General features: G+C 41.9%; 2 protein-coding genes across 11 annotated transcripts in view; one reads left to right on the top strand and one right to left on the bottom strand.

Annotated features, from left to right (window-relative positions):
- Nucleotides 1–8,462, bottom strand: SET (SET nuclear proto-oncogene). Its single transcript, XM_039506542.1, has 8 exons — nt 8,028–8,462; nt 6,405–6,462; nt 5,235–5,377; nt 4,581–4,684; nt 4,282–4,395; nt 2,351–2,521; nt 2,106–2,252; nt 1–923 (listed from the first exon to the last, which is right to left on the bottom strand). Exons 1-8 carry the CDS (start codon nt 8,098–8,100, stop codon nt 900–902), a joined length of 834 nt encoding a protein of 277 aa, XP_039362476.1. The 5' UTR covers nt 8,101–8,462; the 3' UTR covers nt 1–899.
- A 198-nt stretch (nt 8,463–8,660) lies between these two features.
- The window catches only part of DYNC2I2 (dynein 2 intermediate chain 2), a 36,309-nt gene continuing 19,762 nt past the window's right edge, over nt 8,661–25,207 (top strand). For 3 of the 10 annotated variants that reach the window (XM_039506541.1, XM_039506535.1, XM_039506532.1), the window contains exons 1-2: nt 8,661–8,833; nt 10,322–10,430. The gene's annotated coding sequence lies outside the window, so the exon portion shown is untranslated. Of the gene's footprint in view, nt 8,834–10,142; nt 10,240–10,321; nt 10,431–16,311; nt 16,457–25,207 lie in introns of those variants that run through there. The other 7 variants (XM_039506530.1, XM_039506536.1, XM_039506529.1 and 4 more) reach the window with 7 other exon arrangements.

Genomic DNA, 25,207 nt, shown 5'->3' with positions numbered 1-25,207 from the left:
TTTGTGTACACATTTAGTTTTATTGTAACAAAGCAACTTGTACACTTTAACGTTTAAAACTGAGCATCTTTCTTTCCTTTCCAGTGAACCAAAAAAAAAAAAAAAAAAAAGAATTTAAAAATAAACAAGAACAAAATTACAATAGAGAATGTCAATTCCAAATAAGATCCTACAGGTTCTGCTGATTCTCCATCAAGTGGCAGGGCTCAAAGTCATCATTAGGAGAAGATTTTATTTTAAAAGTGTCATCTTAAACTGCAAGGATGTTTGTTAAACATCACAATAAACATGCCAAAGGAGAAGAAGCCATGTTGTCAAAATGCCCACTTAACCCACCCAAACATCTGAAACCCACCCTTGCTGACCTTCTATACCCCATTTTTTTTAGTTTTTTAATTTTTTTTAAACAAGAGAAAGTAGACAGACATGTTGGTAAATGCTAACTGTCCATATTCACATAGAGACACTGTAATCTCTGAGCCCAATATACAGAGAAAGAAGGAAAAAAGCTAGAATCTATGCACTACTACACAGGGGCCTAGCACTCTTCAGCTTCCAGCAGAGTGAAGGGAGCAGAAGGTTTTCTTTTTTCCCACAGAACATGGTGTGTTGATTCCATAAACAGTTTGTTTTTAGATAGAAAGGGATAAAAATGAACTTGGAACAGAAACTGGTAGAGATTTTATTTTCCACTGTATTCTGCTCAGGGTATCTTCCCCAAAATAAATGGTGAACCATGGTGTAGAGGAGAGAAAAAGAGACCTCAAGAGAACAAGGCGACTGAGCACAAGGGGGGAGGGGGAAAAAAAAAAAAAGACAGCAACTTGCTCCCAGGGACTGGAGAAAAATTAAAAAGGTAAGAAAAGAAGGGGTGGGTGTTGGAATCCATCAGTGTTTAATTAGTCATCTTCTCCTTCATCTTCCTGTTGAAAGAAAAGAAACAGTTAAAATCTAGCCACTTTTTTGGAGGGTGGGAGGAGGGAAGGCGCAGGAGTCAGTACATTCAAACTCCATACAGCCTTGACTTTCAAACAGCAATTAACCAGAATTTTTGACCACTTTAAAAAGTCCTGTGCAGTTATTCTTGCAGGATGGCTTGAAAAGCTCATGTTTTCTCCCTCCTCCATATGGAAATAGGTAAGGCTGGATAAAGTTTGATCTCCATGTTATTGCTGGGACATACGATTTGGATGAAAATTGACAAAAACTATTTGTTAGTGAATACTGAAGAGAATGCTAATGGTGCTCAGAGCTTTGAATAGGCAGTCTTAAAGAGTAGTAAAAGTCTAAGTAAATAATTTACAAGATTCAAAAGTTCAATGAACAGATTAAATAAAATACTATTTAGATACTAACAAGAATATTGCTCAGCAGATCTTAGTTATCACATCTAAAATGTGTCTACATGCATAACGTCCAAAGCCTTCCCCATTGTTTGTCTAAAAGGCAGTTTCATGTAACTCAATAACAAAAGCAAAATGTGGTTAATTAATTATAACAAATGAAATAGTGCAACATCCCCAGTTAATGAGTGAGAATTAATTCCAAACTTTAAATCACTGGAGATTGTGAGAGTAGCAGAGGTGAGGAGGTCATCCCTAGAAAATGAGGACACATTCACAGAAAAATGGGCAATAGTCCAGAGTAAAAGTGTATATAATAGGTGAAACCCAGTAAAACTGGATGCATAAAAAAAAAAAGCTATTTATGGAATAAGGTTAAAACCGGCACTGAAATACCCAGTAACTCACTAATAAAAATCAGTTTGCTGAAAGAAAAACAGGCTTTTGGAGGAACGGGCATATAACACAAACAGATCAATTTTCCTCATTTTTGCCAATGAGTTCCCTAAAGATATCCATCTCCAACTTAAAGGCAATACTTGCCCCCCCCCACACCACCTAAGAACACTAAAATCATTGCTCAAACTGCAAGAACTGTTACCACCTACACAAACTCCCCTCTGAAAAACATAACAGCAGACTGTACAGAGTGTCAATAACTCCTTAACATTTATCAGTAAGATAAATTCAATGCTGTTCCTAAAACAGGATTTCCTAATTGGATTTATTCAACTCCTTGATCTGGAAAAAATGTGTTCTCACCTCTCCTTCTTCTCCCTCATCATCATCTTCATCTTCTTCCCCCTCATCTTCATCTCCTTCTTCATCAATATCCTCCAACCCTTCTTCCTCTTCATCATCATCATCATCTTCCTCTCCTTCACCTTCTTCATCATCCATATCAGGAACCTTAATTAGAAACACATATACAATGTTACTGCATTGATCAAATTAATTCTGACATAGTCACAAGAATACTGTTACAAACTGCTCAACTCTACACGTACCAAGTAGTATTGTAATGGATTTGGCCAGATGTCATCTTTGATGACTTCTCCTAGTTCATCAGCACCTGCATCAGAGTGGTCAGTGAACCAGGTAAAGAAACTTTCTGGTTCTTCATGCTGCCTCTTCCTACTGGCCTTGTTCTGTGTCTGGCTTGAGCGCTTTGTCAGGTCCTGAAAAAGAAGAGAAAGTTAAGAATTTTCCTGAAAGAATTTCCTAACCATGTTTCACAAGATGCATTTGGAGACCTGCTTATCTATGCAACCACATACTACTTGTTCTTTTTCAAGGAGAGGTGTGTAAGAGACAAATTATACAGAGCCCCAAGGGCATGTACCAGTTGACACCACATAGCTAGGAGTTTCAGCTACCATTTCTCATTAATAGTGCCAGTGGTAGTAAAAAAGCCCTCACTTTTAAGTGTTTTTGCAACTCAGAATGTAAGTTTTCACTCTTTATTTCTAGCTTTCTCCACTGAAATATTGACAATTCAAAAAGACTACCTGTTGACCTTTGTTAATGTTCCCAGCCACACAGTGGCAAAGGTATGACTCAAACCATTTACTGAAGTGCTAATTTCAAGACTTGTTAGAACTATTTAAATGCTAACATTAGCACAAGCAATTTAAGACGCTCTCAAATAGCCCGCGCCGCTTTCCGCAGCTCCTATTGACCGGGAACGGCGAACTGCAGCCACTGGGAGATGCGGGTGGCTGTGCCTGTGGATGGTTAATGTAAACAAACTGTCTTGCAGCCTGCCAGCGGATTACCCTGACGGTAACCCCTGATGGGTTGCATCACTGCTGTAGGCCTTTTTAAAAGACATTGTCTTAACACTCCCCTCTTCCTTTTCTCTCCCCCTAGGATGGACTCATCTTGTTTTCTTCATACAATAGATTAAGGATTTAAGTCTTTTATCCTTGGAGTTTTCCCCTTTTAAATTTCCTGTTTCTCCTTTGTAGCAATCGCATGGGGGGAGGGGGGGGGGGGAAGAACCACAACTCACTTTTTAAGCTACAACAACATATTCACTAGCAACATACTACTATCCAGAGGTAATTCTGGACCTTTTACTTCACCACTTAATGTGTACAGACTTCTAGCTGCTGCTTTGTTGAGGCACTTTGCACCCAGGATATACTTGCTTATGCAATTTTATGGATAGCAATAACTCAGCTTGTCTTAATAATTAGCTGAATGACCATAAGGTACTGCAAGATGCAAATTATTGCTGGAAGACCCCAGAACACCAGAGGAAAATACTAAAATTTTGACTGACATGTGATGCAGTTTTCTAACAGATCCAACTATGACATTCAAACTGACTCATGTGCAGCACTATAGTTTACTTTTGTGAGGTGCAAGAAATGAGCTCCTAATTCAGAAGTTCCACAAGATGTACATGTAACTTATGAACTACAAAGAAAGCATTAACTATATAGATGGTAACTGGCAAATGGTAGAAAAACAACTCAGATAAAAAGATTTGCTAGTTTCTTTACAAAGACCAAGTGGCCACCCAAACTTTTACCATAATACTTAAACTGGAAAGGTAGTTGTAATCTGAAGTTTAAATTAGGTCTTGTTTACAACGAGAACTGTAGCACTGATATTAGATCAACTGTGGGAGAATTCCCTAAAAAGGTTGGGTGCTTTTTAGGCCTACTCTGAGAAAGTTGAACGGAAATGCTTGTAGAAATACTGACAACTGGTCTTCACTAGCACTGGCGTGCAACAAAGTGAGAGAATTAGCTACAAGCCTCATCTTAGAAGCAGCCTCACCATATCCTTGGGCTTCATCCAGCAGGAATGGTGTGTGTGTGTGTGTGTGTGTGTGTGCGCGCATCAAAGCACAGAAACACCTAGCACTCATTGCCACTGTTTGAAGTGGAGCAATTATTTAATTCCTCCCTGCCCCAGTAAAGATACATGCCTTCCCAGATTTCCATTTGATCTCAGTTGATTTTGAAGATGGATCTCCACTCTCATTCAGATGAAACTCTTTGGAGAGAACTTTATTTTCAAAGTATGGATTCTCATCAAAATACTGTAGAGCGGAAAGAATAAAGTTAGGATTGCATACTTGTCTATAGCATACCAGATATGTTAACTAAAAAATGTTAAGTACTACAAGTTTTGAATACTAACTTATGCTACTGTTCTCTGATGTAGGTAGGTTACATGCAAATAAAAATGGCACAACATTAAATGAAGACTGTCCATGATACTTACAAAATCTATTCTGTAACCTGATTTGATGTCTTCAAACTCTGTCACCTCAACTCTGGTCAAATAATGCAGTGCCTCCTCATCTTCTTCCCCCAACAGTGCAGATACTATGGTAGAATTAGGAATCTTGCATTACAAAAGCTATTTATATAGGTTATTTTGCAGCAAACATTATAAGACATTGTCACGGAAAGTTGATTTATTAGGACATCTGGTATATTGTCCCAGACCATCTTTAGAGGAAGCTCAAAAGAGCCACTGGCCCCCAGAGGTCACTATCAAGTACCCTCTGCAATACAGTCCATAAAAGAGTACTGAAAAGGTTGTTGAAGGTGTATTCTCTTTCACTTAAGAGGATGATAAAAAGTATAAACGTGGAGTCCTAATAATGGTGATCAAGCTTGTTCTTGGATTCAAAACATAAGGGGAAGAAAATCTTTGGGACAACAGAAGTAGAAATGGATAAACTGTTTCCATTGATAGCATTATCGCCTCAAAATGAAGCTCTAGGCATATAGTCAAACAGAAGTTAGTGTTGTTAATCGGGGGAAACAAAAATCTAAGAGCAATTTTCTGAACCAAAGGATTAAAAGGCATACATAATGTAAAAAACTTCCATGATGCCCCCCACCCCCCAAAAAGGCACCAGGAACATACCTTGTGGGTGGTTGACAAATGTTGTTACCCAGAAATTTGGGATTTTGGCGATCAGTTCTGACCTCTTCTGGAAGAATGGTTGGCGGAGTTTGTTGTATTTCTGTTCTACTTTCAAAATTTCCTCACTCGCTTGTTCATTCAGTCTAAAAGAAAGGAAAGAGTCACATTAACAACTGTATTATAGCATGGAGATCTGAAGTTTAAACAAGGTGCAAAATCAGTAGATAGTCCAAAACTAGAATGGATTATTTAATTAAACTAATCAACCCTGCCTGAAATATGTCAAACAAAAACAAGGGGTCCAATCATGCAAACACTATTTAGTGTGTACTATCAGGAGTAATCCCACTGACTCGACTGAAACTACACCACTAGCAAACACTATGCTCAGTGGCATTTGCAGGGTTGGGCTCTAAATTGAAAGCAGATCACTATTAAATTTTCTGAATTTAGAAAGTTTCTGAGTTTAGAAAGACTGGTGAACTTTGATACATGATACTGGATCAGATTCAAGCTCATTGCCCCTCCTCCTATTATTTGCCAGAGAAAAGATAAAAACAAAATAAGTTTGTGCACCACAAAGAACCTTTGAAGATGACAGAACTTGTTTAAAAAAAAAAAAAAAAAAAAAGGTTTGTTACACAGCAAGGTCCTAATCTTGCAAATGCTCCTCCCAGGCAGGCTCCTGTGTTCACTTGGAGGTTCATTAGTAAGTTTAGGAGGGTAGTGGGAAGGGTGTCTGTTTGCCTGGAATAGGTTGCAAGCATTAGGGCCTAAGCCGGCAGTGACCTGAGAAAATATATAGCATATCACTACAGTGTAAATTTTGATAGATGCAATGAGGGCCAGACCTATACTGTCAAAGACATTTTAAAATCATCACAATCTATTTCAAGTATTAAAAGTCAAGTTATATCTTAAGGCCCAGCTAGTTTAGTTGTACACAGCTAAACAGGACACAAGATTACGCCTTCAAATTTTTGATCATATATAGACCAAATGCCCTTTATTTCTAATCACGTCAAACCACTAATATGATTTTGAGATTTTGGAAAGTGTGAGAACAGCTACATACACTACTTCAGTTACTATAGCATTTTTATTACGAGTTTTTTTTCCAGTTCTGCTAAAACAATTTAAATTATTGAAAAGCTTCTTTTAATAATTTACCTGTCTATTTCATTCTGTACTTCATCAATATGTTCAATTGCTTCCTGTTGCTCTTTTTCTGAAAGAAAAATAAATCCATCAAACTCCATAAGTTTTTGAAGAGAGATCTCAATAATATATGACACCAGTTGAGAAACAATCAGAAAAGTGTACTTTTACAACCTTTACCACGATTCTGGATGGCATTTAAATGATTATTTCTACTTGATGACAAGGTTCATCAGACCTTGTAAAACTACCGTTTTTTTACTAACTGAACTTGCAAAGTGAAGTCTCTGAAGATTGGTGTGAAGCTTTGCCTTTTTTTTAAAGGGCTCAAACCAGGTACCATGCTAATTCACACTATATAGTCATATACAACACTTGGTAATTTTATTATAATAGTTTAATAATTTAATAAAATTATACACCAAATCATTCTTTCTAAACTGAACACATTTACAGAAATTGTATCAGTTAAGTGAAGTTAATACTAAAGAAAAAAAACAAGATACAAAATGCTAATTAAAACAGTACAATTGGGAATGCTGTTTTCCACAATTAAAAGGCATGTTTCAGAAGAGATTTGGGTAAATATTTCAAAACCACTGTGAAGTGGATATTTTCTAAAAAGAACTTTAACTCGGCAGAGGCTGCCGGAGCTCGTGATTGAGGAATGTCTGTTTGCCAAAGTGTTTTAAAATTAACGAAAGGTAGCGGGAAGCAGCTATAAAAGTGCGGAACAGGCACCCATCCCCCGATTAGTTTGCGAACACACAGGATTTCGTGTTATGGGGTAGCTGTTTCCTGTGGGGGTCTCAGAGCCAAGCCCTACCCCCACCGTGCGGCCGGAGATGGGTAGATTGGTGTTGTCTTCTCTCCCCCGCCCCCATTACATATGAAAACTCAGGTGCGGGAAGCACGTGTGTGAAAGGAACCGGGCACAGCGAAGAGCTGCTGGCCTGGAGGCTCGTTGCTATGAGCACCTCCACACCCCCAGCCAAACAGGCTAAGATCCATGGGTGACGGAAACCGACAGGCTTTACCGGGGGGGGCAAGTCCCCCCTACGGCGGCGACGGATGCAAACCCCACGGTGCGGGGAACCGAGTACCGACCTCTCAATACACACGGGCCGCTAGGATCGCACGTGGGGACGGGCAGGCAGCCGCATCCCGCTGCTGCACGAGTAGCGCGTGGCTCCCCAGCTGGGCGGGCCCCACCAGCCACGGAGAAAGCGCCGCTCCATCCCCGCGTTGCGCGGCCGGGCAGCACCATGCAGCAGTAGCGGCTCCGAGACCAGAAGGCGGCGAAGCATCATGGCGGCGGCGGAGCACAATGAGGCTCCGCGGATGCTGCTCCAGGAGGGGGGGGGTCCCGCTGCTCCGCGCAGGCCGCAGCGCCCCCCGCCCGCGCCCGTGGAGAAGGAGGCCGGACAGTACAGACAAAAGGGCGCTAACATGGCCTCCTCTTGCCGCGGCTGAGGCCTGCACATCCGCCCGGGCGACCCCGCGCTCTTCCCGCCTCCGGCCCGGCCGCGGCCCGTGTGGCTGGGGAAAATGGCGGTCGGTGCAGCGCCGTGCGGGGAGGAGGCCGCGGCGGCCGCCGCCGCCGCCATTCCCCTCCCTCCCCCGTCCCGGCCTCACCTGAGGTCTCGTCGGCCCCATCGTGGTTGGAGTTCAGCTCCTTCTTACTGACTTTGGCCGCCGGCGCCGACATGTTGGTGGCTGCGGAGCGCGGAGGAAGGGGGTTGTAACGGGACTGAGCGCAGGGGGGGCCGGGCACAGACTCCTGCTGTTGCCGCCGCTCGGACTCCCTCCGCGGCCGGGACGCCTCCTCCTCCTCGGCCCGGACCTGGGGCTCCCGGATAAAAGGGGGCAACAGCGGCGCTCGGGCACCCTCACGCTATCGCCCCAGCCGGGACCAACACCGCCTCCTCCTACTGCTGCTGCTACTGCTGGCGAGGGGCGGGCAGCGTTGTGCGCAGGCGCAGCAACCCCCCCCTCCGGGGCACAGGGGCGCGAAGGCCACACTACGCACGCGCAGCGATCCCCCCTCCCGGCCACTGGGGAGCGGGAGGCGCAGGGCGCAGGCGCAGAAAACACCACTCTTGGGCATGGGAGACAAGCGCTGTTATGCGCAGGCGTAGACACCCCCCTCCCGTCCTGAACATACAGGGGCGGGCAACTCTATGCGCAGCCGCCCAAGACTCCATGCGGGCCCCGCCTCCGCCGCCTCCCCACGCTATGCCCCTATTGGCCGCGGCTCGCGCACAGGGAGAGGGGGGACGGAGCCCAGTGCTGAGGCACAGAGGACGGCGCGAGAGGCGGGCGCGGGAGAGGGAAAGTAGGACGGCGGCGCGCGCTGCAGAGGTCGCGCTCGCTCACACACGTGGCTGGTTTGGTCCGGCCTTCGACGGTTGTGCACACGGATGGGTTGCCGCCCCCCCCAGGTGATGACTTTGCAGCTCTCCTGCCCCCAAACAGGCTCCAGCCAGTGGCCTTGCAGCTCCATAAGTGCCTGAGTGATGGCCCCGCCGGTATCCTGCCCAGGAACGGGCTGGCGTGGTGGCCTGTGCATGCCCACTGTCCTAGCCATGCAGCCATTTTAGTCACATCATCATCTGTGTGCAATATACACCCACCACCGCCTGCTCTGGCCCAGTGCCCCAAGGGGATAGTGTATCAGGGGCTGGCTGAACTCTGCCCTGTGCAATCTGTCACAACAGAGAAATTATGTACTCCTGAGGGAGCTACCGGTAGCTATGCAGCAATGTCACTCAGAAATGGGGTTCAGGGTTCACCTGACTGCCAATCACTCATAATAATTGTACTGCTTCATGTTCTTTGTACTCCTAAACCCAACATGTAACATTTTCTGAAAGGTTAAATTGAGAGGCACTGGTTGGCTCATAGAATCAATAATTGGTCTTTGATATCTTGATTAGCAATTCCTATCCACTCCAGTTGCAGGTGAATAGCGAGCACAGGTTACTGCCATCTTGTTGCTATTTGAAAAGGCCTAGGCCACAGCTTCAAATGCTTCCGTTAGCCTGCGTCTCAACAAGCATTTAGAGAGCTTTTCAATTGTGTTCAGCTAACTTGATTGAGATAGCACAGGGCCTAGGAGACTAGATATTGATTGTAAACAAATATTTTTTATGTTCTGGAGTTGCCGGTCATGGCTCTGTAGTTACTATTGAATTCCATTTTGCACTTAAAACATGGATTCAATCACTTTGTTGTGTTTCATCCCAAAATGTACAGCGCTTATTCTTTGAGTAATTTAAACATAGATCAGGTCAGAAGGCGATTCAGTACCCTTATACACTCAGCGCAGAGTGAGCGAACCAGAAGTTCATCTTTTCCACTGCATTTTTTCAGTCTGCTGTTTCTCTGTCACCCTTTGGCTTCTTGCATTGTCCCTGGTTCTCTTGGTTTTCTTGCTCTCTTCCTTTTCTTTCTTCACCTCCTTTTCATAAGGTTCTTCTCACACATTTTACCCAACATCTCAGTAACACCTCCCTGCCTGATCCCTCTCTCCCCCTGAGATGGTTCCTACTGTTGTCACTGCACTTTCTTCAGCTTTCTTCTCTCTATATGATTCCTACTAACAACTGCCATTCTCACCTCTCAAATTCCAACAGCCAAATCCCCAGTGTCACTCCCCAGTTGCTGTCTTTCACGTCCAAATCCCAGCTCTAACTGTCACCATTCCCAACTGTCCCGGAGTGTTCTGGAACTTTTCTGTTTCTAATGTTCCAGCCCTGTTTGCTGTACGATTAGCCTCCAGGAGGAAAGGAACATCACTGTATTTGGTCTCCTTACCTCTGTACCATAGCAATTGTTAGTACCATGGGTGAGCACGCTTATTGGCAGTCAGAAATGAGAAGCAAGGGACTGAAAGAGTCATGGAGACTAAATTATTTTCTCCTTCCTAGGGATCTCTCTCCAGGGCATGTTGAAGCATATTATTGAGGAGAAACTGCCTCATTCCCTATGTGAATCTCATAAGATCCATTATTGTTGCTGTCTTCATCTTCAGAGAGGGTAAGTGTGGCTTGTTTTTTTCCTCCTTTAATAGCTGGCTTCAAGTTTAATCACTGGAGCCACTCTATACTGCAAACACTTATATCTGCTTGGATTGTCTCTGGCATAAACCATATATTTACCATTCACTGCAGTTCTTCAGATTTGCATATGAAGGGCTGCAAGTACCTAAAAACGTGGACATCTGTAGGAAAGCTACTTCCAAATGGGAACATCATAGTGGGAGAAGGCTCTGTCTACTCCTCACCCTTCATTTGAGTCTATGAATTATTTATGGGCTTGAAAGGATTAGATTTTTGATAGATATCAGTAAACATCTATTTCACCGTACACACACACAAACTGACAAAAAGTATTTCCATCCATAATAACTGAAATATACAGACAGACAAAGTTAGAAAAATGCTACTTGAGAACATATTAGAGTTTGATTTAAGGATACATACTTTGTATATTTTGACATGTGACATTGATAATTTGTATTTTAATGGTTATAAAGTTTTAACTTTTTGAATTTCAGTGTCTTCTGTCACTAAATCATTTTTGTCTGACCACCCTGTTGCCTGAACCTCCCATACTTTCCCACAACTGTGAAAATTTAAATAGTTAAAAATAAAAAAAGCTTTAAAATAAACATTAATATCCATTGAAATAATATTAAAAAAATTGAGTTCTGTCAAGCCTGATCATTCAGTATCCCTGAGTCACATGATTAGTATGGCCCATTGATACATCTAGGGTCTAGTAAGCTGGGATGTACAGTCTTGAATCCCAACAATACATTGTAGTTCCTGGGTATTGATAAGAACATCCTATGAAACTGTTTATCTTTTACCAGAACTAGCTAATTAGCATATGGGACCACAATATATTCATTAGAGAGAGAGAGAAATAGTTGAAATGTTTGTTTTTTTCCCCCCAAAAAAAGTCAGGGAGCAAATTCAGATCTGTATATGTTCCATGCAGTAAGAGAGAGCTAGGAACTCGCTTCTCTTTTTGGAGGGATGGCCCATTCTGTTGTTCTTCCACTGCTACTTCTTGCTTTTTCTTTGATTCTGTTGGTTTCCCCTCTTGCTCCCTTCCTTTCACTCAGCTCTTCTGATGCACTCTTCCAAGCTTCCTAGTAGTGCTTCCTCCCTGACTGCTGTTGTCCTCTCTCTTCCCGTCTCATGTCAGCAGATCAGTTCCAACTGTTGCTTTCAAGTGCCGTGGAACCGCTTGCTTCCAACAGTCCTCTCGCCTCCTTCCAATCACCTAACCATTCCAATCACTGTGTTTACAAAACTCCCATTGCTTTACAAGGGACCAGGATTTGGTCCTCTGTAAACCGCACCAGTGATTAATAGTATATCACTCCTGTGTACCTTTCCACCCATTACAAGTCAGGGACTTTTTGCTCCTCTTCACTGTGAGACGTGACAGGGTATAAAATTAAGCAAAAGTGATAGAGTAGCTCCTAAGTCCATGGAAGGATGAGAGCAGAGCATACTCCCCATTTCAGGCAGCACTGGTTCACCTTCTGTCCTTGCTTCATGCATGTGCGCCCCCACACACTCTAGATATTAGAGTTCAGGTGTAAGTGTGGGAGAGCTAATAGCAACATAGCCTCTCTGTAATCTGATGTTGTTGTTCCTCTGTGTAAGGATCCCAACAGTTAATTGGCTTTTTCCCCCATCTGATTGGTTTGAACACTTGATGTCACATATCTGCTGTTTTGTGAGATTCTTCAGAGGTTGCACCTAACATTTATGTCTATTTTTTCATATCAAGCACATTCTAGAGTCACTGGTGCCATAACAACGCAAGTTCTTAAGAGTTTAAAAATTAAATATTCAGAGTTGTCTCCTTCCACAGATTTCCAGCATTATTCAAAACTGTCATCTAAAGCAGTTTCAGTGCTTGAATAACAATGGAAGTATTAAAAGGTGCATAGTACTTCTATGACACATATCTCTTTTTTGTTGATATTATTGGAGAAGATAAAGTTCTCATTTTGTGACAGTGACCAGACCATGCTTTTCTGAGCTCTGATTGCATCAAGATCACATTGAATATTACATGGCCTCATTTTTCACTTTTCTCTTTTGATTATGTAAGGCTTGAATATGATACATAACATAATGTAACTTTACTAAATCATGCTTCCCAAATAAGTATTTTCCCTAAGAGAGGTGAATGGGGGCTATGGCAGATGGGCAGAGTCAATATTCCTGCTCTTGTCTGAACTTCAAATTGGACCATGAAGAAATACTTACTGTGCATCATATCCATCAAACACAATACATTTACTCTAGTGTTGTCATCAGGGGAGCTAGGTTCCAGAGCAGCCTTCAGGATGGCAGAGGGCTAGACTTTATCAGAGGGGTTAGGAGAGTTTATTCCCATCTGCCTTTCTGTATGGTATTGGCCTCTTTGGAGGTTGCTGCTGGCTATTGGTGGATGCAGAATTTGTTCAGACCTGTACCAATAATATCTTAATAGTATGCGATAATGATATATAACAGCAGTTCTCAAACTGTGGGTTGGGTCACCCCCAAAGTGGGTCGGGACCCCATTTTAGTGGGGTTGCAAGGACTGGCGTTAGGCTTGCTGGGTGCTGGGGTCCGGGTCCGAAGCCTGAGCCCCACTGCTCAGGTTACAGGCTGCTTTGGCCTCTCTCCCCGCTCCCCACCAAGCCACCCGAGGTAGTGGGGCTTCAGTGAGCTCAGGCTTTGGTCCCCCCCTTCTCGGGCTGTGTAGTAATTTTTGTTGTCAGAAGGGGGTCACGGTGCAATGAAGTTTGAGAACCCCGGTATATAATGATCTTCATTCTAAAGGATCCCAAAGGGCATGACAGGCATATACACTGGAATCAGTTTGCCCACCACTGAAACATGAGTCATGACAGCTGTTTAATAGAAATATTATTCTTTAATTTAGGACAGGAAGTAAAGAATATGGTATCCAATTAAAACTTCAGGGGGACAAATATAATCAGACTGAAATTACTCAAATTGAAATTAGCCAGGCCAATGGGACTGTCATTCCAATCTGGATCTGACTCACTACAAGCCAAACCATTTGTGCTTTCAAGAAAAGAAAAAAAAACTTTTCAGATGGACACCCAACCTCATCTACCCTTCAATGAAGAAATCCTTCTGATTGTACAGTATTTCTTTCAATAGCTGGCTATGTTGCTATAAGATTAACAGAGAATTGTAACTGTCCACCATATTCAGTTTCTGCAATGCTGAGCCAGCATTCTACAGTCACAAGTCCTACCTGAGCACTGTCCGATGACCCACCATGAACTGCCATGGGGTTTAGGTCTCTGTTTTGGTGACAGTTTTTGTTAGAGCGTTGTTTTGGCAAGTGAAAAAATAAAGCTGGCCAAATCCACCTATAGGACACAATACAATGTTGTGTGTGGAAAAAGTAAGAGCAGTACATCTTCATGGAAGTATTTAGGTCACTCGAAATGTGTATACAGTAGAACCTCAGAGTTATGAACTGACCAGTCAACTGCATGCCTCATTTGGAACCGGAAGTACACAATCGGCAGCAGCAGAGACAAAAACAACAACAAAAAAAGCAAGTACAGTACTGTTAAATGTAAACTAAGGGGGGAAAAAAGGAAAGCAGCATTTTTCTTCTGCATAGTAAAATTTCAAAACTGTATTAAGTCAATGTTCAGTTGGAAACTTTTGAAAGAACCACAATGTCTTGTTCAGAAGTACAAGCATTTCAGAGTTATGAACAGCCTCCATTCCCGAGGTGTTCATAACTCTGAGGTTCTACTATGTACTAACATTATGTTAATATAATTAATAACAGTGTACATCTATAAAACATAGAAATGTAGGGCAGGAAGGGACCTTCCTGGAGAGGTAATCTAGTCTACCCCCTTGCATGGAGGCAGGACCAAATATACTTAGACCACTCTGAACCTGTTTGTCTAATCTGTTCGTAAAAACCTGACCATGGGAATTCCACCACTACACTAGGTAGCTTATTCCAGTACTTAATCATCCTTACAGTTAGAACGTTTTGCCTACTATCTTATCTAAATCTTTCTTGCTGCAGATTAAGCCCATTACTTCTTGTCCTACTTCAGTGGACATGGAGAAAAATTGGTCACTGTCCTCTTTATAAAAGCTCTTAACCTTTTGCGCTTTGCACACTTATTAAGTCCCCCCCTCGGTTTTCTTTTCCCAAAACTAAACTTGCCCAGTTTTTGTAACCTTTCCTCATGTCAGGTTTTCTAAACCTTTTATCATATTTGTTGCTCTCCTCTGTACTCTCTCCAATTTTTCCACATCTTTCTAAAAGTATGGCACATAAAACCGGACATGATACTCCAGCTGAGGCCTCATCAGTGCAGAGTGGAACAATTGCCTGCCATGTCTTACATTCAACACTCTCTTTAATACCCAAAATATTAGCCCTTTTTTTTGCAACTGTATCACATTATTGGCTCATGTTAAATTTGTGATCCAGTATGACCCCCAGATGCTTTTCTGCAGTAATGCCACCTACCCAGTTACAATTTGTATTTGTGCATTTGATTTTTTCTTTTGGAAATACACCTCTACCTCGATATAATGCTGTCCTCGGGAGCAAAAAAAAATCTTACGGCGTTATAGGTGAAACTGTTATATCGAACTTGATTTGATCCACTGGAGCGCGCAGCCCCGCTCCCGCGGAGTGCTGCTTTACCGCATTATATCCGAATTCGTGTTATATCGGGTGACGTTATAATGGGGTAGAGGTATATAATTCTTTACGTGTTTTTATCGAATTTCATCCCGAAGAATCCCACAGTGCTTTTTAAGTTTATAGAACAGCTATACAAAAGGTTCATATCACCCCCTGCTGAAGTGCAGCCACCCTAGAGTGATCTCTGGAAACTGTTTTAACAGTGGACATCCATGCTGGGAACATGCTTCACAGAGCATTTGCAGGATCAGGCTCTATATTAGGAGCAAAGAGCTCACTTGCAGCATGAGAAAACATTTGTTACAAAATAATAAGGCTCTTGAATTGTTGAGTGCACCAGGAGATGAAGGCTGCAAAACCTTAGCAAGGGCATATAAGGGTGCACTTAAAGCTGCCGCGAGAGGGAAGTCTGTGACTATCAGTGTATACTCTGAGTAGCAGGCAGAGATGCTCTGGCTCTTTTGCTGCATGTAATCTGTTTCACAGCCCACAGGAACTGCGGCGTCTCCATGACCCTGTAAAGACAGCTTGGCAGGCACATATGTTAAACAGGAAAATGCTTCTCTCCTAACTGTTTGTTCATCTCCAGTAGCCATAGACCTTCCCAGTCAGACACTCACATTAGTGTCGAATTGGTTAGATAATGACTGAAGAATCTTGCATGTGTCTTCACAGTTGTTGCATCCAAACCCATGGATGTAAATACTTGTGAGATGACAAGAGTCTCTGAAGCAGGGTGGTGGCCAAGAGACTGTTTCTACACTGGAACTTTCAGAGCTAAAACGTTAGTCATTCATGGGTGTGAAAAAACACCTCCCTGAGTGACAAAAGTTTTAGCGCTGAAAAGCACCAGTATAGACAGAGCTCATTTGGGGTGGGTTTTTTTATCGCTGGGAGAGCTCTCCCCCGGTGATAAAGCGTGACTGCACTGCCCATGTCACAGTGCGGCCACTGCTGTCAACAGTGAGTTGTCAACATCATATACAGCAGTATAATTCAGTGTAAATAATTATCTTTTTTTGGTGGTTCAATACAGTCACCTTTAAACATAACTAACTAAACCCGATCTATAATATTCCCTATGACAGCAGCTGTAACACTATGGTTTGTGGACCACTTAGTGGTCTATGGAGCACTTGCTTGTTGTCTGTGGAAAGCTGCTCTTGATATTGGTTCTCCTTTCCAGCTGCTGAATCACATTAAGAGGCAGCTAAAATACAGGAAGGATATAGTTTTCAAAAGTACCTAAGGGACACTGAAGGTAAATGGGACTTGCTTCTACATACCCGAGACACTTCTGAACAAGAGACTTAAGCTCCTAAGTCACTTAGGTACTTTCAATTTTTTTTACTCTAAATGATTTTCTTATGTTACTCTACTATGTAAGCAATTGTGTTGCTACAAAGATGTACGATTGCAAATAAGAGGGAAAGTGGTCTATGTGATAGAGAATGGGGGGTTGATGGTCTAGGAGAAAATTTCTCTAGGTTTGTGGCCCATTCTATGAAAATTGTGACATCCCTCCTCCCCTTCCCCCCCGCCCTATACAGTGAGAATGGGTGACATTTGATTGAAGGAGCTTCCCTTCTCCCTGACTTGCACCTTTTTATATCTGGGGCAGTTGGATTGCTCTGTTTCTTGTCTCAGATGGTACCCTGCTACACAGTGTTTGTGACTGATTGTTTGCTACGCACTTGTACGCAGACATGTTCACAGAAGCTGCTGTTAAAGCCAGTACTATCCAGCTGCAGTTTTCTAATGCAGAAATATTTAAATACTGTCATGCAGTCCACACGTGGCTCCACCACTTCCAGATGTGGATATTGTTTTTCTCTTGTGCATGTAATTTACAGCTTTATCCAGGTCGTGAAATGTAAGAGCTTTAATGTGGCAGGATGTATTGACCAATGTAACTATGGCTCTTTTGGTTCTTTAGCACCTGCACTGATTTCACTCGCAGGGGCAGATTTCTGACTTCCTCACTGACTTGATGGCTTTACATAGCTGGATGTTCTTGCATCCTCAGCAGAGTTGCAAAATTGTTAGTTTTGCAGAGAATTAAAGGCCTGATTCAGCTCCCATTAAAGGCAACATTAGGAGTGTTTCATTAACTATAACGGCAATGGTTCAGGCTCCTAGTAAAGGGCTGGAAAACAAGACATTTACCTAGATTCATCTGAAGATTGTGATTTGTTGTTCCTGCATTTCATTTCAGTGCTTTATAGTAACTGCTTTACTTCCAACAATAAATGTTGATAACAAGTGGACTTTTGAGAGAAAATGTTGGAGGAACTAACCAGTGTAAGAAAGGTCTTCCAAAATGGAGTTATTGTCCATACTGGGAGTTATTCCAGCATGGCTCTAGTGAAATAACTTATTCTCCTATAACTATGTTGGACAATTTCCATGTGTGGACAGACCTTGAGATTATTCATTGGAGGAGTAACAGCTAGTTCTGGTCTCTGACAGGGTGGGGTTTTACAATCCAACTGTATAAACTCTCATTACTGAGAGAGAAGATCTGGTGCTTTATAGATTAATTTCAGGACTAAACTCAGCAGAAGGTTGAATCAAAACAGGTGGAAACTAGTGTTGGATACATGTAAAACATTATCCTGGAAAAAAAAGAAAGACAGCTCTAGACATACTTGTATCAGCTGCTCTGCTGCTCACACATCATTTTGTTAACAATGTATTAGCTAATTTAGTCCTTATGAAAGGGAGGGAACAGAAATAATGAATTGAACCATAGTAAGCCCTTATGTGGGTTTTCCCATACAGAGACTTTCAAATGACTTGCTCCCTCACAGGAAAATTAGGAGAAAACTCTTGAGTTCTCTACAAGTAAGAATTGGACGTGTTTAATTTCTAGGATTTTGGTCCTGGCCAAATCCTGAAGCTCTTATTCAGCTTTTACTCTGGAAAACTTCCATTGATTTCTGATTTCAGAGTAGCAGCCGTGTTAGTCTGTATCCGCAAAAAGAACAGGAGTACTTGTGGCACCTTAAAGACTAACAAATTTATTTTAGCATGAGCTTTCGTGAGCTACAGCTCACTTCTTCGGATGCATAGAATGGAACATGCATCCGAAGAAGTGAGCTGTAGCTCACGAAAGCTCATGCTAAAATAAATTTGTTAGTCTTTAAGGTGCCACAAGTACTCCTATTGATTTCTGAATAAGGATTGAGTAAAATCTCAGAATTTGGCCCCTGGGCCTAGAGCCTAGCGATGAAGAAGAAAAGAACATCATGCTATGTGTATTCCATTCCTCCCCCCCCCCAACACACACACAGAGAGGGGCAGCTGTTTTCTTGGGAATCATGAAAGACTTCCCTTGTTATGGAAAGAGAGAGAAAGAGAAATTCTATTGATATTTGCACTCTGTGGAGGAGTATCCTCTTGTTTCTACCCAGGAAATAGCAGATTAAAATAAACACACAGAACATCACTCAGTGAGGAGTGAGTGCTTTATTTGTAACTCTTTAGTTTCAGTCTAACACCTTTTAAATGTTTTCAGTGTGCCAATAGCGTTGGTAGGTGCAATGGGAAAAAAGACAAAGCAGGAGTAAAAAGGGAAAGTATTAAATATATAAAACAAGGATTTAACATATACAATGTTATGCCATAATAAAACTTTATACTTATGATTATGTACTTTGTACTTATGATCTTAGGATGTCAAAGCACTTTAAGATTTAAAAGTAGAGTTTCTAAAACACCCTTGTGAAGAAAGTATTAAACTATTTTATTGATAGGTAAATTAAGTCACAGAGCAGGTAAGTGTCCACACCAGAGCTGGGACTGGAACTCAGGAATCCTGACTCCTAATCTTCAAGTTTTACCACTAGATATGATGTTTCCTTACGTATCATGACAAGAAATATTCTGCAAGTGGAACTTAATTAACAGTTCTGTTACTGGTGTGTGAACACTATTATAGTTTTATTTATAGTATTTATTAATTTATTTGTACTGTGGTAGTGTCAAGAAGCCCCAGTTATGGACTAAATCCTGTTGTGCTAGGTGCTGTACAAACACAATCAGTCGCTACCCAAAAGAGTTTACAGTCTTTCAGTTTGCTTTCCTATACCTGGGACTGCTCTGCAATGATAACAGAAGTAAACATAAACTGATAGGACTTGACAGAATATACATGAGATCAGGTCTGTCACGTAAAGTGATATTTTTAGCATAGTCACTTTCACCTTTATGACAAGATCATCCTTTCTCTCTTGCAAATAAAAATATCACAAACCCTCACAGGATTGTACAAGGGAAATACCTTTATATCATGTGTTTCTTGGTTTTGCACTGCCATGATTGGAAAATATTTTCTTTGTTCTGCACTGAAGTGGGCAAAACAGAGGGTGAAGACATTTTTTTCCCCCAGTAATATTGTACATCCATTATCAAATTTGCCACTTCTGGGATTCTTTTTGACAACAGGTTTCAGAGTGGTAGCCGTGTTAGTCTGTATCAGCAAAGAGTACAAGGAGCATCTTAGAGACTAACAAATTTATTTGGGCATAAGCTTTTGTGGGCTAAAACCCAAGTGGGTTCTAGCCCATGAAAGCTTATGCCCAAATAAATGTGTTAGTCTCTAAAGTGCCAAAAGTACTCCTCGTTCCTTTTTTTTTTTTTTTTTAAACTGCACTGGGAAGTCAAGCTTGTCAGAATATTTTCTACTTCCAGATTGCTATCTACTTTTGGTCAATACTCCTCCATTTGAATGTGTGGAATTCAACATTTTGAAAACTCTGAGCTATTGCTATTCCTAAGGAGCCTAGGGGAAGGATTCTAGTGGCAAGGATCAGCACAGTGGATGGGGGAAGGGAAGGGAGGAAGGTCCGTATCTGAGGAGACACTTTCTGGACTAGGAAGACTTCACTGACATGCATTCAGCACCCAGCATGGTTTCCTTCAAGGACCTTGTATTTTCATGCAGTACTGCTTTCTGGGAATGAAGAAACAACAAAGAAAACTACCAGACTGCCATTGAAATGTCAACTGGGTGCTAGTGTCCTAGAGAATAACAAAGAAATGCTAATATAATTAATTATGAAGTCTCAGAGTCCTCATTAACACATGTTTAGCGCCCAGATCTTTGGAAATGAGCTGTATAAAGAGATGCTCTGTGTTTATTCCTTTATAAATTATCTCTTGCCACTTCCCAATACTGGAATCAGTTCTTGTAGGCCTTGACAACATGAGGAAGTTTGTTTTTCAGCCTCAATCCAGATGTACTGGTGTTATCAATGGTGTAAGCTGTGGTATAAGCAGGACTTGTATAGGGTAGACTGCAGCAAGGTTAAAATGCCTGTACAGTACAATTTACATCATTGGTAGCACAGATAGGGAAAGTTTGAATAATCTGATCAAAGTGAAAATGAGGAACAAAGGGAAGGGAGGTGTCGCATCCTTTTGGATTAAAATGTGTCCAGGCCTAGCTTTCATTCTGAGTGGCACGACCAGTCTACAGCCCTCTTCCTGGGTTTTACCTCCAGACTTCATTCAGGTCACTCTCCAAATGCATCATCCAACTATATGGCTTCTATTTAAAAGTGTGTATGTAGGCCTAGATTACTCCAGCTGTCACAAGATAAGCAGTGTTAGCTTGGAGTCAGTACTTGAATGGGAATCCTACAGAAATTTGAATGAAGTGGTAGTGTTGGTGAGTCAGAATCAGTTTCTTTTCAATGCTGGGCCAGTGTCCCATTGTTCAGATGGAATACAAAACCATTTCTGCTCATTAGAAATCACTTGGCATTTTTTGCAACAGTAGGAATGTTTAAATTGGTATCTTGGCCATATTCCAGTTTGGATATTTATTATTTTCTGCCTCCCTAAATCCCCCATGTAGTTTTTGCTTGGTGTGGTATTCTTCTTTTATTATTCTAAGATGCTAAGTAGTTGTGTAGAGTTGCTTGTGTGTGTAGTTTGTAAAGCGCTCTGAGATCCTTTGAGGTGAACGATGATAAGAGGCTAATAAAGGTAGGATATTCTTATTTACAGTTTCAGAAGCTCGTTTGAGGCCTTGTCTATGCTAGAAAGGCTTTTCTGGTGAAGCTATACCTGCAAACCCTCCTAGTGGAGATGCAGCTTAAACTAGAAAGAGTTCTTTTGCTGATGTAGTTTATACTAGTCTCCCAAATGAAATAAGGTCTATTTGCAAAATGAATTTTTTGCCAGTAACACTGCATCTACACTAGGGCTTTTCCTAAGGTAGCTATTTTGGTCTGGAGTGTGGGCTAAAAGCCACATGGCTGTTAGTTAAGGCTGAATCAGATTCATTAATCTTTAAGTGGTCTTGCCACTAGATGAGACAGAGTACCACACCCAGGAAATGTGTGGGTTACATTTGTGGGTTATATTTGCTCTGTTGATTGTTCTTTCTGAGGAACAAACTGTAGATGTTGATGGTTTCTGCTGAACTCTCCACTGTGGCTGTTGGTCTCAATCATATATGCTCTGGATGCTGAATTCTCTTTCTTTATGACATTTGTAGTAGTCCATCCTTTTTCTCCATCACTTTGACATGAACATGGGAACCAGATTCTAGATCTGGCAGTTTTCTAGCTGAGTGACGTGTTGTAAAAGTGGACCGTCACACTTTTCTAGAATTCTAGTTCTAGCTTTCCCAGAATCCTTATCAATTTGGCTACTCCCTTCATGTCTGGCCACTTTGGAGATATGTTATTATCCAAAGTTGGAAAAACAGTTTTGAGTTGTCTTTCCGTTAGGAGTTGTGCTGGAGGATATCCACTAGCAGCTATTAATGTTTATCTGTAAACACGGAAGAGCAGGGAATGAATCTTCCTGCTGTAGGATTTTCTTGGCTGTCGGCACAACTCTCTCAGCCTCTCCGTTTGCTTGTGGATAATGTAGGCTGCTAGTAATCTGAACAAATCATATTTAATTTGGAATGACTTAAATTCTGCTGCAGTGAATTGTGGGCCTGTTTTCTGTCACTGGTTGTTCTGGAATACCAAAGTGAGCAAAAGTGCATTTCAGTTTTTCAGTAACACTGCAACATGTTATGTCTTTCAAATACATTATTTCTATATACTTGACAAATAGTCCACGACAACCAGGTATGATTTCTGCTGAATTTGCATAAATCTGCAGCTAGTCTCCCAGGGTGTTTGGTAGAGTTGTGTGTACACTGCATGAAAGGTTTTTATCTCTTAAGCCAATAACTAGCTTGTCTCTGATATTTTCATGTTTTGCTTGCCCAAAATCACAGTTATCAGCCAACGTGTGCCACACTTTTATAAAATTTCCAACATTTTCTCCTTGTTCTTAAATTCTCTGTTTAAAACATGCTCTTCCATAAACCACATTTCTCTGAGTATAAAGTATGCATCAAACATAGCCTGAACTCTTTCATTGTCATCTTTGTGACTCTTCAGTAAAGTCAAATGATTTAAACATATTATCTGATTGCTTCCCCAGATCATAAGCTAAAGAAGATTACCTGTATATCATCAGTTTTCTTGTAGAACTTGGTAGCAATACTAAATCTTGCAAAAAATTGTTTCCACGCCGTATATTCTGAAGGATTGTCAAAGCTGAAGTTCTCTTGGGCATTGAAGAGTGCATGTTGATGAGATCCTGCAATCTTTGCTGTTGTTCCTTCTGTTTGCAACTGTTGCTGTTGGTTTTTCTTCTGTTTCTGGTCTTAATTTATTCCTGAAACCATCTAATTTCTTCTGTACCAGATATGGACTGGCCACATAGCTTGCTTATGTACACGAGACCAGATGTGTTCATTATACAGGTCTGTTGCATCTTACGCGCATTTAACATGCACAATTTCAGCTTTACGCGGTTGGCAAAAACAAAAAAAAAAAAGAGAAAAATAATTTAAATACTGTTTCTGTAGTGCGGGCGATTCTGCCCGCCATTCAACTCAATGTAATTTTGACTATACGCGGTTTTTGCTTTACGCGCTAACCGCGGAATGGAACCCCTGCGTAAGATGAGACAGACCTGTAAGATCCTTTAATAAGTGCTCTGCTGGGTATGGCTGAGGTTTGCTTAAATAGGGTATTTTATGCACAGCTCCACCTACTGGCTGAACTGTATAATTAGCATTCTGTTACATTTATAATACATGGTATGGAAAATCATGTAATAAAACCTCAAAGGTTAGCAACAAAAAAAGAGCCCTGTTTTTGCTCTTTCCCCATTGATATCTATGGTGTCTCTTTCATACTTTCCCCTCCTATCCAAAATTGTTAATTGAATTGCAATAGTGCCTAGAGAAGCAATGTACAAAGAAATGGTCCCCGACCTAAAGAGCAGAAATATGCTGTATTCCCCACCTCAGCTCCCTTATGTTCCCTTCCTCTTTCTGTTATGTCTCCCAATGCCCCTTCATTCCATGCCTTGTTTCCCTCCTCAGTCTTTTCCTGCTCTTGTCTGTTTCCTGTTGCTGATCTGCTCCATTATATATATAAAATTGAACTTTCTAGTGTCCTGTCTTGTGAAGCACAAAGCAGAGAAAACATAGGTCTGGTTGTAAAAAGAGCCACTTTTGTTGTCACCTATTAGCAATATGTTAATATGAGGCCAGATGAAAATCCCTCTTTTAAAAATACCCGTAATTCCACCCCATTTTCAGTTCAGTATTAACATCTAAAAACAGAAAATTCTGTATGTTTGTGATGTTGCCATTTGTGTTCTCACACACAAGAGAGAGAAGAAATGCTGATTACGCTGTTCAAACACAGTTGATACGTTGAAACTCTCAAGCAGATCAGAGATCCTGGATTTCCAATGACCCAAGAACAAAAACATCACTCTCTAAAAGGACACTTGTCCTCTCCTTTTGCTGTTTGGTCACATCTCATACTTATGGAAGAAGTTCAGACATGTGCAGCACATTACCAGGGAATGTATATAACTGTTATGCTAACTTTGCACAGTACTTGCTGAAAATATTGCCGATTTGAGAATTTTCATCTTGTTTCACATATTTTAAGTGCCAACTTTATCATCTCACTTGCTAATCTAGGAGACAGATATTTTATTTCAAATTGTCTTCTGTCAATTAATTAATGTTTTTAAAGTACTTTGAACACGTGAAGTGCAGTAAATGCTAGTAATTATTATTTTGGCAGGGAAGGTGTCTTAATCCAGTGGTTTTCAAACTGCATATTGTGACCCAGTACTGGGTCGCGGACTGTAAGGCACTGGGTCGTGGCGGCTCTGGTCAGCACCGCTGACCGGGCTGTTAAAACTCCTGTTGGTGGTACTGCCTGGCTAGTTCCTACCTGTTCTGACACCATGCTGCGCCCTGGAAGTGGCCAGCAGCTGGTCTGGCTCCTAGATGGGGGGGCCACAGGGCTCCGCACACTGCCCCCACCCCGAGCACTGGCTTCGCACTCCCATTGGCCAGTGCCTGCAGGTGAGAGCCATGTGGAGCTGCTTGTGCACCTCTGCCTAGGAGCCAGACCTGCTGCTGGCCGCTTCTGGGGCGCAGCACAGTCCGTCCATGGTGCCAGGACAGGCAGGAAGCCTGCCTTAGCACCCCTGCTGCGCCGCTGACTGGGAGCCACCTGAGGTAAGCCCGCACCCCAACCCTGCGTCCCAATCCCCTGCCCCAGCCCTCCCACACCCAGAGCCCCTTTCTGCACCCCATGCCCCTCATCCCCGACTACACCCCAGAGCCTGCACCCCCAGCCCAGAGCCCTGACCCTCCCCACATCCCAACCCCCTGCTCCAGCCCTGAACCCCTCCCTAAACCCAGAGCCCCCTCCCACACTCTAAACCCCTCATCCCCAGCCCTGTTGGGTTGTGGGCATTAACAATTTTCTTCAACTGGGTTGCTAGGAAAAAAGTTTGAAAACCACTGTCTTAATCTATGGTTGTAAAGCATTGCATATATTTGATACTCTATAATTATTAATAAACTAATATTTTATATGTGGAAATCATGATGATTAACGCTAATTTAGCAATGACTGCAGCAGGCTCTCTGTTTTAAATTATAAATGTTTGGCTTAAATACTGATGAGAACTTTTCTGAAATACTTGTTTCCAGTCAGGTTCAAATGTTCAGTAAAGTTGTCTAGCATACA

The sequence above is a fragment of the Mauremys reevesii genome, linkage group 19 (assembly GCF_016161935.1).
Source record: "Mauremys reevesii isolate NIE-2019 linkage group 19, ASM1616193v1, whole genome shotgun sequence".
Taxonomy (NCBI): Eukaryota; Metazoa; Chordata; order Testudines; family Geoemydidae; genus Mauremys; species Mauremys reevesii.
Note: the sequence above shows the minus strand (reverse complement) of the source record. Positions and strands in the feature narration are given on the sequence as shown.

What these genes read in the sequence shown, in the direction of transcription:
- SET (XM_039506542.1), bottom strand. Translation starts at nt 8,100, where the DNA reads ATGTCGGCGCCGGCGGCCAAAGTCAGTAAGAAGGAGCTGAACTCCAAC. An exon ending in CAGGTTACAGAATAGATTTT is followed by an intron (nt 4,396 to 4,580) that starts GTAAGTATCATG and finishes TCCGCTCTACAG; the next exon opens with TATTTTGATGAGAATCCATA. An exon ending in TCAAATGGAAATCTGGGAAG is followed by an intron (nt 2,522 to 4,281) that starts GCATGTATCTTT and finishes CTTCTTTTTCAG; the next exon opens with GACCTGACAAAGCGCTCAAG.